At 53.5% G+C, this 15,916-nt stretch overlaps 1 protein-coding gene across 3 annotated transcripts in view; it reads left to right on the top strand.

Annotated features, from left to right (window-relative positions):
• LOC124011692 (protein FAM13B-like) overlaps window positions 1-15,916 on the top strand; it is a 71,936-nt gene that overhangs the window by 42,905 nt on the left and 13,115 nt on the right. For 2 of the 3 annotated variants that reach the window (XM_046325177.1, XM_046325174.1), the window contains exons 8-14: window positions 7,949-8,084; window positions 8,993-9,093; window positions 9,729-9,780; window positions 10,589-10,685; window positions 11,128-11,193; window positions 13,930-14,140; window positions 14,322-14,463. In XM_046325177.1, the coding sequence (XP_046181133.1) occupies window positions 7,949-8,084; window positions 8,993-9,093; window positions 9,729-9,780; window positions 10,589-10,685; window positions 11,128-11,193; window positions 13,930-14,140; window positions 14,322-14,463 (805 nt within the window). The remainder of the gene's footprint in view (window positions 1-7,948; window positions 8,085-8,992; window positions 9,094-9,728; window positions 9,781-10,588; window positions 10,686-11,127; window positions 11,194-13,929; window positions 14,141-14,321; window positions 14,464-15,916) is intronic. The other variant, XM_046325175.1, reaches the window with a different exon arrangement.

Genomic DNA, 15,916 nt, shown 5'->3' with positions numbered 1-15,916 from the left:
CTAAGGATAGGTCAGGACAGGATAGGTCAGGACAGGATAGGTCAGGACAGGATAGGTCAGGCTAGGATAGGTCAGGCTAGGATAGGTCAGGCTAGGATAGGTCAGGCTAGGATAGTAACACCATTCTACTGTTAACCTTTGTGCCTGTTTTTCTGCATGGCATGCTTGAGGAGGTGACCCACCCTGTCAATATCAAACTTTAGTCTTTTCCCCTGGGGTGCCCCTTTCGTTGCCCCCCCCCCCCAAAAGGGAAACTCTGGCTCAACCCGACACTGGCGCTAACAGTGGCGGATGTTATGCAAGCACAGATTCCTGGCATGCAACACTTTGTTTATGAGCCGGAGGGCACGTACTGCTGAATCAACCCGGCCCCTTCTTCCTGTCAGCTGCCCCAACACTGCCTGATGAGCAGAGAGGCAGGCGGTGTACTGTTTGACATTTACCCACATCATTGGAATGGACCCCGTATTTGTGTGGCATCAGGAAGGGGTTGCTATGTACAGTAAAAAGGCCTGACCACCCGCCCGCACGTCCTTCCTGCCCTCTGCCCATCCTTGGTGCTTCTGGGAGTGGCGATTGAGAGTGAAATGAATGACATAAGGAAAGGACATGCAGCGCTCCACAGAGGTGTGACAACTGCCTTGATACCTGGTTCTCTGGATGTACTTCCCTCCCTCAGTGGAGTTGGACCCAGGTGAAATAAATCCGTAACCTGTGGGTTACTTCACTGCAGTTTCCACTGGAGCACATGAACACTCACACGCTCACCCACGTCACGCTCACCCACGTCACGCTCACCCACGTCACGCTCACCCACGTCACGCTCACCCACGTCACGCTCACCCACGTCACGCTCACCCACGTCACGCTCACCCACGTCACGCTCACCCACGTCACGCTCACCCACGTCACGCTCACCCACACGCACAGTCACGTCACGACGCGCACAGTCGCGACGCGCACAGTCACGTCACGCGCACCCACATGCACAGTCACGTCACGCGCACCCACACGCACAGTCACGTCACGCGCACCCACACGCACAGTCACGTCACGCGCACCCACACGCACAGTCACGTCACGCGCACCCACACGCACAGTCACGTCGCACCCACACGCACAGTCACGTCACACACACGTCACGCGCACCCACACGCACAGTCACGTCACACGCACAGTCACGCGCACCCACACGCACAGTCACGCACACTCCACACGCACAGTCACGTCACGCGCACCCACACGCACAGTCACGTCACACCCACACTCACGTCACGCACACCCACACGCACAGTCACGTCACACGCACGCACACTCACACCCACACGCACAGTCACGCACACTCACACCCACACGCACACGCACGCACACTCACACGCACACGCACACCCACACGCACAGTCACGCACACTCACACGCACAGTCACGTCACGCACACCCACACGCACAGTCACGTCACGCACACCCACACGCACAGTCACGTCACGCACACCCACACGCACAGTCACGTCACACACTCACGTCACGCGCACCCACACGCACAGTCACGCACACTCACGTCACGCACACCCACGTCACGCACAGTCACGTCACGCACACCCACACGCACACCCACACGCACACCCACACGCACACCCACACGCACACCCACACGCACACCCACGTCACGCACGCACACGCACACCCACACGCACACCCACACGCACACCCACACGCACACCCACACGCACACGCACACGCTCACGCACACCCACGTCACGCACACCCACGTCACGCACACCCACGTCACGCACACTCACCGTCACGCACACTCACCGTCACGCACAGTCACGTCACACGCACAGTCACGTCACGCGCACAGTCACGTCACGCACAGTCACGTCACACGCACAGTCACGTCACACGCACAGTCACGCACACACGCACAGTCACGCACACACGCACGCACAGTCACGTCACGCACAGTCACGTCACGCACAGTCACGTCACGCACAGTCACGTCACGCACAGTCACGTCACACGCACAGTCACGTCACACGCACAGTCACGTCACGCGCACAGTCACGTCACACGCACAGTCACGTCACACGCACAGTCACGTCACACGCACAGTCACGTCACACGCACAGTCACGTCACGCGCACAGTCACGTCACACCCACACGCACAGCCACGTCACCCACAGTCACGCACACCCACACCCACAGTCACGCACACCCACACGCACAGCCACGTCACCCACAGTCACGCACACCCACGTCACCCACAGTCACGCACACCCACACGCACAGTCACGCACACCCACACGCACAGTCACGCACACCCACACCCACAGTCACGCACACCCACACCCACAGTCACGCACACGCACAGTCACGCACACGCACAGTCACGCACACGCACAGTCACGCACACGCACAGTCACGCACACCCACGCGCACAGTCACGCACACCCACGCGCACAGTCACGCACACCCACGCGCACAGTCACGCACACCCACGCGCACAGTCACGCACACCCACGCGCACAGTCACGCACAGTCACGCACACCCACGCGCACAGTCACGCACAGTCACGCACACCCACGCGCACAGTCACGCACACTCACGCCCACAGTCACGCACAGTCACGTCACGCACATGCACAGTCACGCACACCCGCGCACACCCACAGTCACGCACACGCACCGCCACGTCACGCACACCCACACGCACACCCACAGTCACGCACACGCACCGCCACGTCACGCACACCCACACGCACACCCACACGCACACCCACACGCACACCCACACGCACACCCACACGCACGCACTCACAGTCACGCGCACAGTCGCGTCACGCACAGTCGCGTCACGCACAGTCGCGTCACGCACAGTCGCGTCACGCACAGTCGCGTCACGCACAGTCGCGTCACGCACGCACAGTCGCGTCACGCACGCACAGTCGCGTCACGCACACGCACAGTCACCCACGCACACGCACAGTCACCCACGCACACGCACAGTCACCCACGCACACGCACATCACGCACAGTCACCCACACTCACAGTCACGTCACCCGCGCACACACGTCACGCGCACACACGTCACGCACACGCGCAGTCACGTCACGCGCAGTCACGTCACGCACACGCGCAGTCACGCACACGCGCAGTCACGCACACGCGCAGTCACGCACACGCGCAGTCACGTCACGCACACGCGCAGTCACGTCACGCACACGCGCAGTCACGTCACGCACACGCGCAGTCACGCCACGCGCACGCGCAGTCACGTCACGCGCACGCGCAGTCACGTCACGCACACGCACGTCACGCACACGCGCAGTCACGTCACGCACACGCACGTCACGCACACGCGCAGTCACGTCACGCACACGCGCAGTCACGTCACGCACACGCGCAGTCACGCACACGCACACGCCCCCTGCGCGCAGTCACGCCACGCACACGCGCAGTCACGCGCACGCACACGCGCAGTCACGCGCACGCACGCGCAGTCAGCGTCACGCGCACGCGCACGCGCAGTCACGTCACGCGCACGCGCAGCACGCGTCACGCACGCGTCGCGCAGTCACGCCACGCACACGCGCAGTCACGTCACGCACACGCGCACGCGCAGTCACGTGCGTGCGCGCACGCGCGTACGCACATTAAATAAGACATAACGCATTTACAGAGTACATTTACAGAGTACACGTACTCAGTTGAAGCCCCTTTGCAGTGATTACAGCCTCGAGTCTTCTTGGGTGTGAAGCTCACGGCACACCTGTATTTGCGGCGTTTCTCCCATTCTTCTCTACAGATTCTCTCAAGCCCTGTCAGGTTGGATGGGGAGCGCAGCTGCACAGCTATTTTCACGTCTCTTCAGAGATGTTCGATCACGTTCAAGTCCGGGCTCTGGCGGGCCACGCGTGTGCGTGGGTGTGCGTGACTGTGCGTGTGCGCGTGACGTGCGTGTGCGTGGGCGTGGGTGACGTGACTGTGCGTGTGCGTGACGTGACTGTGCGTGTGCGCAGTGACTGTGCACGTGACGCGTGGGTGACGTGCGGTGACGTGACGCGTGTGCGTGACTGTGCGTGTGCGTGGGTGACTGTGCGTGTGCGTGTCACGTGACGCGTGCGTGCGTGACGTGCGTGTGCGTGGTGACGTGACGTGCGTGGTGCGCACGTGACTGTGCGTGACGTGACTGTGCGTGGGTGACGCGCCACGCACGCGTGCGTGGGTGACGTGCGCGTGGGCTGCGCGTGTCACGTGACGCACGCGCGCAGTCACGCCACGCACGCGCGCAGTCACGTGTGCGTGACGCACGCGTGCGCAGTGACTGTGCGTGTGCGTGGGTGCGTGACGTGCGCGCGTGTCGTGACTGTGCGTGACGCGCAGTGGCGCACTGCGCGTGCGCGTGACGTGCGTGTGCGTGACGTGACTGCGCGCGTGCGTGACGTGCGTGTGCGTGACGTGACAAGCGCGCAGTCACGCACACCCACGCGCGCAGTCACGCACACCCACGCGCGCAGTCACGCACACCCACGCGCGCAGTCACGCACGTGACTGTGCACGCGCGCAGTCACGCACGTGACCCACGCGCGCAGTGACGTGACACGTGGCGTGACCACGCGCACAGTCACGCACACCCACGCGCACAGTCACGCACACCCACGCGCACAGTCACGCACACCCACGCGCACAGTCACGCACACCCACGCGCACAGTCACGCACACCCACGCGCACAGTCACGCACACCCACGCGCACAGTCACGCACACCCACGCGCACAGTCACGCACACCCACGCGCGTGACAGTCACGCACACCCACGCGCACAGTCACGCACACCCACGCGCGCGTGACAGTCACGTGACCCACGCGCACAGTCACGCGTGACACCCACGCGCACAGTCACGCACACCCACGCGCACAGTCACGCGTGCGCACACCCACGCGCACAGTCACGCACACCCACGCGCGCACAGTCACGCACACCCACGCGCACAGTCACGCACACCCACGCGCACAGTCACGCACACCCACGCGCAGCACGTCCCACGCACACCCACGCGCACAGTCACGCACACCCACGCGCACAGTCACGCACACCCACGCGCACAGTCACGCACACCCACGCGCACAGTCACGCACACCCGCGCACACCCACAGTCACGCACACGCACCGCCACGTCACGCACACCCACACGCACACCCACACGCACACCCACACGCACGCACTCACAGTCACGCGCACAGTCGCGTCACGCACAGTCACGCGTCACGCACAGTCACGTCACGCACAGTCACGTCACGCACAGTCACGTCACGCACAGTCACGCACAGTCACGCCACGCACAGTCACGTCACGCACAGTCACGCACAGTCACGCACACGCACAGTCACGCACAGTCACCCACGCACACGCACAGTCACCCACGCACACGCACAGTCACCCACGCACACGCACAGTCACCCACGCACACGCACAGTCACCCACGCACACGCACAGTCACCCACGCACACGCACAGTCACCCACGCACACGCACAGTCACGTCACGCACACGCACAGTCACGCACAGTCACGTCACGCACACACACGTCACGCCACGCGCAGTCACGTCACGCGCAGTCACGTCACGCACACGCGCAGTCACGTCACGCACAGTCACGTCACGCACAGTCACGCACACGCACACGCACAGTCACGCACACGCACAGTCACGCACACGCACAGTCACGTCACGCACAGTCACGTCACGCACACGCACAGTCACGTCACGCACACGCACAGTCACGCACAGTCACGGACACGCACAGTCACGCACGCACACGCACAGTCACGCACGCAGTCACGCACAGTCACGCCACGCACACGCACGCACACTCACAGTCACGTCACGCACGCACACGCACGCACAGTCACGCCACCACACGCACACGCACGCACAGTCACGTCACGCACACGCACACGCACGCACAGTCACGCCACGCACACGCGCAGTCACGTCACGCACAGTCACGTCACCCACGCACACGCACGCACAGTCACGTCACCCACGCACACGCACAGTCACGTCACCCACGCACACGCACAGTCACGTCACCCACGCACACGCACAGTCACGTCACCCACGCACACGCACAGTCACGTCACCCACGCACACGCACAGTCACGTCACCCACGCACACGCACAGCACAGTCACCCACGCACACGCACAGTCACGTCACCCACGCACACGCACACGTCACCCACGCACACGCACAGTCACCACCCACGCACACGCACAGTCACCCCCACGCACACGCACAGTCACCACCCACGCACACGCACAGTCACCCACGCACACGCACAGTCACCCACGCACACGCACAGTCACCCACGCACACGCACAGTCACCCACGCACACGCACAGTCACCCACGCACACGCACAGTCACCCACGCACACGCACAGTCACGTCACGCACGCCCACGCACACGCACAGTCACGCACACCCACGCACACGCACAGTCACGCACACCCACGCACACGCAGGTGGCCCAGCCAGAGCCCGGACTTGAACGTGATCGAACATCTCTGAAGAGACCTGAAAATAGCTGTGCAGCAACGCTCCCCATCCAACCTGACAGGGCTTGAGAGAATCTGTAGAGAAGAATGGGAGAAACGCCCCCAAATACAGGTGTGCCAAGCTTGTAGCTTCACACCCAAGAAGACTCGAGGCTGTAATCACTGCCAAAGGGGCTTCAACTGAGTACTCTGTACTCTGTAAATGTACTCTGTAAATGGGTTATGTCTTATTTAATGAATTATTATTATTATTTTTGAATTAGGCTGTAAGGTAACAAAAGGGTTTGAATACTTTCCAAGTGCACTGTACGTAAACAAAATGTCCTCTCTGAAAACAGATAAGGGTTTGTTGCAGAGCTGGGCACAGCCAATGATGTCTATACATATCTATTGGGCCTAACTCTACCACAAAATGGTGACCAGGACTCTATGGAGTCTTGGATTGGGTTCTTGCCAGGGGGTGCTTGGGTTTGACCAACCACTGGCCCCTTCGTAGATGGCTATGCTAAAGCTAACCCTTTATCCATCTATGCACACTTCTGAAGCCAGGAATACAGCAGAGTTCAGTACAGCTTAATGAGCAGGGAGTTTGGTACTTAGTTCATGTAGTGCTGTATTATATATCACAGGACTTGTCCCTGGTTAACTTTATTATACCTGCCAGAGATCCGGAAATGGGTCGTGGAGGGTTCAACTCAGCTTCTCATGCTCCTGATTTAGATGGATTCAGAGGGTTAGTACTGTGGCAACAGAAGTGAATACTTTGGGCTTGTGTTGTTTCTGCAGCATTATAAAGAGGACCATCCATGCTGCAGTGGGACAGCACTGCTTTTACCTCGAGCTCTATCGACAATGAGATCTATGAGAGCCAAGTGTGAGCAGTGAACACACACACACACTTACACTTACTCACAATATATTGCACTTCACACACACATAAATGCACATTGGGCTCCCGAGTGGGTCAGCGGTTTAAGGCACTGCATCTCAGTGCATGAGACGTCACAAAAGTCCCTGGTACGAATCCAGGCTGTATCACATCCGGCCATGATTAGGAGTCCCATAGGGGCGGCGCACAATTGGCTCATCCGGGTTTGGCCAGGGTAGGCAGTTATTGTGAATAAGAATTTGTTCTTAACTGACTATAAAATGTCAACATGCATGATGCAACTATTTTGACACGTACAGAATGACATGCATCAAAGCATGCACACTGAGACATTTACTCTAACATGCATTCCTCTGTCACCCTGTTCACCCATACTGTACATTCTGGACAGAACTGGGTGGTAGGCACCTCCAGAAAGGTTGTGTTACCACAGCTGACAGCCAGCAATGTTGATTGTTGCTCCATGGGGCTTATTATGGCTAATGACTTTGGTTCCCACAGGGCGGGCCCCAGTGAGAGGCCAGGGCTGGGGCCATGCGAGGGCCATGGTGAAGAGGGCCTGTGTGAGAGTGAGGAGGGCCCCACAAGCGGTCCCCTGTCAGCCCCAGAGACAGAGCGCAGCCCTGAGGCCCAACAGGTCAGTCATACTGTGGAGTCAGTCACTCAAACACACACACCGCAGACAAACAACTCCACATGCTCTGGCTGTCAGCAGAATATTGAATGTTTACCATACTGAGCCCAGTCGCTATCCATTCATTACAAGGTTGATGCTTGTTGCTATCAGCATGGCCTTTTGTGTAGCCCATAACAAATATGTAATTCTCCTGGGAGGACTGGGGTGCTGGGAGATGAGGTTTGTCAGATACATATACTGTTCTGTTCTTGCCAAGCACAGCCAGTCCTGCCTGACAATCACCATCACACACACTATATAACTGCCAATTCGATGCACTTTAGATATCCTACACAGAATCAGATTTCACCTGTATAGCATAAGATGATGTCCTGGATTTTGGGGGGAGACATCTGAAGACATCTTTGTAGATGACTCGTCGTCTTCTGAAATGGCAGTCATTGATCCATCAGTGTTCCTGGGCACCATTTTAGCTCTCCTGGCTACTGGCCTTGGATAGAGGCCTAAATAAAATGGCAGCTCGTTTACGCTGATGTCTACCCAACTTCTCCCTCTCTCCTCCACCACCACAGAGATGGCTGCTGGCTGGGCTCCACAGCCCCTCAGCCCAGAGGTGGGACTCTCCATGAATTGGGTCACCCTCTTTAAATAGTCTCCCCCCCCCCAAAAGAATAACCACAACACCTGTTCAGACCACACACTCCTCCCCTCTCTATACATGTATACATACAGGGCCATCTTCACCCACTTAATAGAAAGGAAAGGAGCCCACATTCCAGGAATTCAAGCTATAGCATCTCATCAATATAACCTCACAGTTTGCTGTTAATGGTGCCTCTGTTTGACAGATAGCCTGTGTGTGAGAAATGAAGTCTATTTCTCGAGACATTGTTTTTGTTTTCTCCCAGGATTGTGACTCCCATAACGGTGCCCTGGAGGAGAGTTCTGGATTGAACCTGGACCACGCCGAGGCTCTCGTAGACACAGAGAACAATATCAACACGGCCAGGTTGGCTTTGAAGCATTTAATTGTATTGCTAAAATCCACAATTACCTCAACGGCTTAAAACACCAAGGCTTTACTGTCTACTTTACTTCCTGCCTTCCCAGAGAAGGCTGATGGCTGGCATTCAATCAAACAAGTTGTATGCTAATCTGGATTTTGGGGATTTGTATGAGTGTTTTGTTTAGTTATTACGTAGAACACAAACGGCCCTAAGATGGTTTTGGAAAGACTGATGTGATGTGAGCCATCCGCTGTGAATAGACTGGAGGGAGACGTTCTACTGTAAATAGACCGAGACATGAGACTGTCATGTTGTCTGTCTTGTGCTGCGGAGTGGAGGACACTTGACTCGTCACGGTCTATTCTAAGCAGTTGGATACAGCGTGATCCTACCTCCACTCAACATAAAGCAAGCATACAGACACACACACGCCTGTCCATGACGGTAGTCCTCGGTTATTGTCAGCTGATCAACGGTCACTCTAATACATTGTGCATAAGGCATTGAGTTCAATAGTCAATGGCAAAAATAGCCACAGTAACAAGTTAAAACATTTGCATCACCAATGAGGTCAACCATCATACGTGCCTTTCTGTAGTTCAAATGGACCATTATTCATGTCTCTCTCTTGTTGTAGGCAAGAAAACCAAGCCTGTGAGAAGATGGACCAGGCTGATCTCATCGCCTGTGTAAGTGTTTATGTCAATGCCTTCTTCACGACTAGGGTCTACTTTACGCTGTTTAACCCTGTCTCTCCATCCAGGTCTCTGTGTGAGTGTTTGTCAATGCCTTCTTCATGACTAGGGTCTACTTTACGCTGTTTAACCCTGTCTCTCCATCCAGGTCTCTGTGTGAGTGTTTGTCAATGCCTTCTTCACGACTAGGGTCTACTTTACACTGTTTAACCCTGTCTCTCCATCCAGGTCTCTGTGTGAGTGTTTGTCAATGCCTTCTTCACGACTAGGGTCTACTTTACACTGTTTAACCCTGTCTCTCCATCCAGGTCTCTGTGTGAGTGTTTGTCAATGCCTTCTTCACGACTAGGGTCTACTTTACGCTGTTTAACCCTGTCTCTCCATCCAGGTCTCTGTGTGAGTGTTTGTCAATGCCTTCTTCACGACTAGGGTCTACTGTCTCTCCATCACTCTGTTTAACCCTTCACGTCTACTCCATCCATCCAGGTCTCTGTGTGAGTGTTTGTCAATGCCTTCTTCATGACTAGGGTCTACTTTACGCTGTTTAACCCTGTCTCTCCATCCAGGTCTCTGTGTGAGTGTTTGTCAATGCCTTCTTCACGACTAGGGTCTACTGTACACTGTTTAACCCTGTCTCTCCATCCAGGTCTCTGTGTGAGTGTTTGTCAATGCCTTCTTCATGACTAGGGTCTAAACCCTGGTCTCTGTGTGAGTGTTTGTCCTTCTCTGTGTGAGTGTTTGTCAATGCCTTCTTCACGACTAGGGTCTACTGTACACTGTTTAACCCTGTCTCTCCATCCAGGTCTCTGTGTGTAAGTGTGACCAGAATGCCAACACAGACGCCAGCTGCCCCAGCTCCCACCACCTCCACCGCATCTTCCCCCACAGCCAGTGGGAAGGTAACTTTCTCACCATGGTTGTTGTGTGTTTAATACACAATGTTCCCTAAGGGACAGTTAGGATAGTGATGGAGTGAAGTGGGGGAGGCAGGTAGCCTAGTGGCATTGGGCCAGTAACCGAAAGGTTGCTAGATCGAATCCCCGAGCTGACATGGTAAAAATATGTCGTTCTGCCCCTGAACAAGGCAGTTAACCCACTGTTCCTAGGCCATCATTGAAAATAAGAATTTGTTCTTAACTGACTTGCCTAGTTAAATAAAAATGAAAAATAAAAAGTCAGTGGAGACCACCCAAAATGCATATCCAAGTAAACATGGATGCAAGTGATTATGTATTGTGCTAGCTAGGTATGAAAGCACCTTAGAATGCTTGCTCAAGCTGGTTGCCTGAAACGTCAGCTCACGTGGTGTTCTCTGCCATCTCTCTCTCCCTCCTCCCTTAGCACCATCCCCAAACCATCTCCCCCTCATAGACTTCACATGTATGCACCTGCAGGGGAGAGGTCATGGTAAGTAGGAGCTCTCCATCCATCCATACTTCCTCCCTCATCATCCTTCTCTTTACTAATCCAGACCTTGTTGGACTGGGTCCCTGTCAGTGAGCCTAATCCAGAGTTCTTTGTCCTTCACCTCTCTCGCTCTCTCTTGTCTCTTCTGGGTGACCAGCTTAGGGCTCACTCAGCAAGTTCATTCACACCTCTCCTAATGGTTACTCCTCAGTATCTAAGAGTCATAGAGAAGAGTCAACGGCAGACCCCTTTACTTTTTCCACATTTTGTTACGGCTCTACACACAATACCCCATAATGACACAGCAAAAACAGGTTGGATTTTTGTTGCTAAAAACTGAAATACCACAAGTATTCAGACCCTTCACTCAGTACTTTGTTGACGCACCTTTGGCAGTGATTACAGCCTCGAGTCTTCTTGGGTATGAAGCTACAAGCTTGGCACACCTGTATTTGGGGAGTTTCTCCCATTCTTCGAACGGGTTCAAGTCCGGGCTCTGGCTAGGCCACTCAAGGACATACATAGACTTGTCCCAAAGCCACTCCTGCGTTGTCTTGGCTGTGTGCTTAGGGTTGTTGTCCTGTTGGAAGGTGAACCTTCGCCACAGTCTGAAGTCCTGAGCGCTCGGGAGCATGTCTTCATCAAGGATATCTCTCTGCACTAGTCTCCCAGTCTCTGCCTCTGAAAAGCATCCCCACAGCATGATGCTGCCACCACCATGCTTCACCATAGGGATGGTGCCAGGTTTCCTCCAGATGTGACACTTTGCATTTAGGCCAAAGAGTTCAATCTTGGTTTCATCAGACCCGAGAATCTTGTTTTTCATGGTCAGAGTCCTTTAGGTGCCTTTTGGCAAACTCAAAGCGGGCTGTCATGTGCCTTTTACTGAGGGGCGTCCATCAGGAGGGGCGTCCATCAGGAGGGGCGTCCATCAGGAGGGGCTTCCATCAGGAGGGGCTTCCATCAGGAGGGGCTGATTTGGTGGAGTGCTGCAGAGTTGGTTGTCCTTCTGGAAGGTTCTCCCATCTCCACAGAGGAACTCTGGAGCTCTGTCGCGTTCTTGGTCACCTCCCTCCCCCGATTGCTCAGTTTGGCCAGGCGGCCAGCTCGAGGAAGAGTCTTGGTGATTCCAAGCTTCTTCCATTTAAGAATGATGGAGGCCACAGCATGATTGTTACACAGGTGCACTTTGTGCTGGGAACCATAAAAGGCCACTCAAATATGCAGTTTTGTCACACAACACAATGCCACAGATGTTAAAATTTGAGGGAGCGTGTGATTGGCATGCTGATTGCAGGAATGTCCACCAGAGCTGTTTACAGAGAATGGAATTTTAATTTCTCTACCTTAAAGTGCATCCAACCTTGTTTTCAAAAATTTGTCAGGACGTCCAACCAGCCTCACGACTGCAGACCACGTGTATGGTGTTGTGTGGGCGAGCGGTTTGCTGTTGTGAACAGAGTGCCACATGGTGGCGGTAGGGTTATGGTATGGGCAGGCATAAGCTAAGGACAATGGACACAATTGCATTTTATAAATGGCAACTTGAATGCACAAAGATACCATCACGTGAACCTGAGGCCCATTGTCGTGCATTTCATTCGCTGCCATCACCTCATGTTTTAGCATGATAATGCACAGCCCCATATCGCAAGGATCTGTACACAATTCCTGGAAGCTGAACATTTCCCAGTTTTCCATGGCCTACATACTCACCAGACATGTCACCCATTGAGCAAGTTTGGGATGCTCCGGATCGCTGTGTACAACAGCTTGTTCCAGTTCCTGCCAAGATCCAGCAACTTTGCACAGCCATCGAAGAGAAGTGGGACAACATTTCACAGGCTACAATCAACAGCCTGATCAACTTTATGCGAAGATGTGTCGCGCTGCATGAGGCAAATGGTGGTCACACCAGATACTGACTGGTTTTCTGATCCACGCACCTTCCTTTTGTTAAGGTATCTGTGACCAACAGATATCATATCTGTATTCTCATGTGAAATCCATTGATTAGGGCCTAATGAATTTATTTCAGTTGACTGATTTCCTTATGAACTGTAACTCAGTAAAAGCTTAGAAATTGTTGCATGATGCATTGATATTTTTGTACAGTATTTATTTCAGGCCACAAAGTGTGAAATTGAGCAAACAATACCAAGATGGAAAAATCTAATGAGAGGTCTAAAGAAAGCTGAGGAAGAACCATGTCTAGTGTAGTTGGCCTAGGCCTATTTTCATATTATTCTAGCGTTGTGCAACCTAGATTCAACACATAGTAGCCTCGGCTAATCATTTATAATGATCCAGTTCTGAGGACAGCAGAGTTGCGCTGCAGCCCATGATGATTCTCGTTGACTGTCACTCGATTCATCTGCACGCTTCGGCACAGACATGCCCACACATCCTAGACAACTACACATGTCTTTAGTGCCACAGCTCCACCAGAGAGGAATAGGCTCCAAAATATACTTTGTCAATAGTTCAGGTGACTCTCAGCCCTTCAGCAACCAAAGGAAAGGAGGGGTGTTAAAAGACAAAGGACTTATTAGAGGCAGAAAGGAGTTTGAGCACTCAACAAAAATGGCAGTGATTGATTTTAGTTCACTTTACAGGAGGAGACTAGGACACCAATGTGTTGGTGTCCTGTCTCAGTAGGTCCTTGAACTGCAGTGCTGTAGATGACCCTTGTTACACACTGAGACTCATCTGTGCTTTTCTTTTTGTCCCACCCAGACCCCGTGCCAGCCTTCAAGTCATGGCAGGATGAGAGTGACTCTGGTGAGGCCCAGCTGTCTCCCCTGGCCGGGCGCATGGTGCCCCTGCCCCACGAGGAGGACTCCCATCCCCTCATGGCCCGTCGCTTCCTGGACTTTGGCCACAGCCAACGCTTCCTGCAGCACCCCGACGCAACCTCGCCCACTAAAGCCCACCAGGCCCTGGGGAGGTGAGAACACACTGTCTCACTCATCAGGAATGGTTATTTCTATAGACATGATGGGTGACTTTGATGTTTTTCTGTTTAGTTATTCGATATTATAAAGCGTGTTTGCAAGCCAGGATTTTGCATTGAGGCCTCAGGTGCATGGTCACCGCCTCTCACACTCTCACTCACTTGTCTCATCTAGGCCTCACCGTACCTCCTTCACTTCCAAAGAGAGTGCTGTGAGGAACGACTCGGTCCCCCACCAGCTCACCAAAAAGCTTCAGAACCTCAAGAAGAAGATCAAACAATTTGAGGAACAGTTTGAGAAAGAGAGGAACTACAAGGTTAGATACAGTGCATTCGGAAAGTATTCAGACCCCTTGACTTTTTCCACATTTTGTTACGTTACAGCCTTATTATAAAATTGATTAAATAGTTTTTATCCCTCGTCAATTTACACACAATACACCATAATGACAAAGAAAAAACATCTTTTTAGAAATTTTTGCAAATGTATTAAAAATAAAAAAACAACTATCACAGTTACATAATTATTCAGACACTTTACTCAGTACTTTGTTGAAGCACCTTTAGCAGCGATTACAGCCTCAAGTATTCTTGGGTATGACGCTACAAGCTTGGCACACCATAATTTGGGGAGTTTCTCCCATTCTCTTCTGCAAATCCTCTCAAGCTCTGTCAGGTTGGATGGGGAGTGTCACACTGCACAGCTATTTTCAGGTCTCTCCAGAGATGTTCGATTGGATTCAAGTCCGGACTCTGGCTGAGCCACTCAAGGACATGCGTAGACTTGTCACGATGCCACTCCTGCATTGTCTTGGCTGTGTGCTTACAGTAATTGTCCTTGTGGAAGGTGAACCTTCACCCCAGCCTCTGAGGTCCTGAGCGCACTGAAGCAGGTTTTCATCAATAATCTTTCTGTACTTTGCTCTGTTCATCTTTCCCTCAATCCTGACTAGTCTCCCAGTCCCTGCTGCTGAAAAGCATCCCCACAGCATGACGCTGCCAAAACCATGCTTTACCGTAAAGAGGGTGCCAGGTTTAAGTGCCTTTTGGCAAACTCCAAGCAGGCTGTCATGTGCCTTTTCCATCTGGCCACTCTACCATAAAGGCCTGCTTGGTGGAGTGCTGCAAAGATGGTTGTCCTTCTGGAAGGTTCTTCCACTCCACAGATGAACTCTGGTGCTCTTTCAGAGTGACCATCAGGTTCTTGGTCACCACCCTGACCAAGGCCCTTCTCCTCAATTGCTCAGTTTGGCCGGGCAGCCAGCTAGGAAGAGTCTTGGTGGATCCAAACTGCTTCAATTTAAGAATAATAGAGGCAACTGTGTTCTTGGGGACCTTCAATGCTGCATAAATGTTTTGGTACCCTTCCGCAGATCTGAGTCTTGACACAATCCTGTTTCGGAGCTCTATGGACAGTTCCTTCGACCTCATGGCTTGGTTTTTGCTCTGACATGCATTGTCAACTGTGGGACCTTAAATAGACAGGTGTGCCTTTTCCACAGTGAAGACATTAAAACTATGAAATAACACCTATGGAATCATGTAGTAACCAAAAATGTGTGAAACAAATCCAAATATTTTCTATATTTGATTCCTTAAAGTAGCCACCATTTCCCTTGACAACTTTTCACGCTCTTGGCATTCTCTCAAACAGCTTCATAAGTTAGTCACTTGGAATGCATTTCAATTAACAGGTGTGCCTTGTTAAAAGTTAATTTGTGGAATTTCTTTCCTTAATGTGTTTGAGCCAATCAAATCAAATCAAATTTA

Source organism: Oncorhynchus gorbuscha, linkage group LG23 (genome assembly GCF_021184085.1).
Source record: "Oncorhynchus gorbuscha isolate QuinsamMale2020 ecotype Even-year linkage group LG23, OgorEven_v1.0, whole genome shotgun sequence".
Taxonomy (NCBI): Eukaryota; Metazoa; Chordata; class Actinopteri; order Salmoniformes; family Salmonidae; genus Oncorhynchus; species Oncorhynchus gorbuscha.
This window is presented reverse-complemented; position numbering and strand designations above follow the sequence as displayed.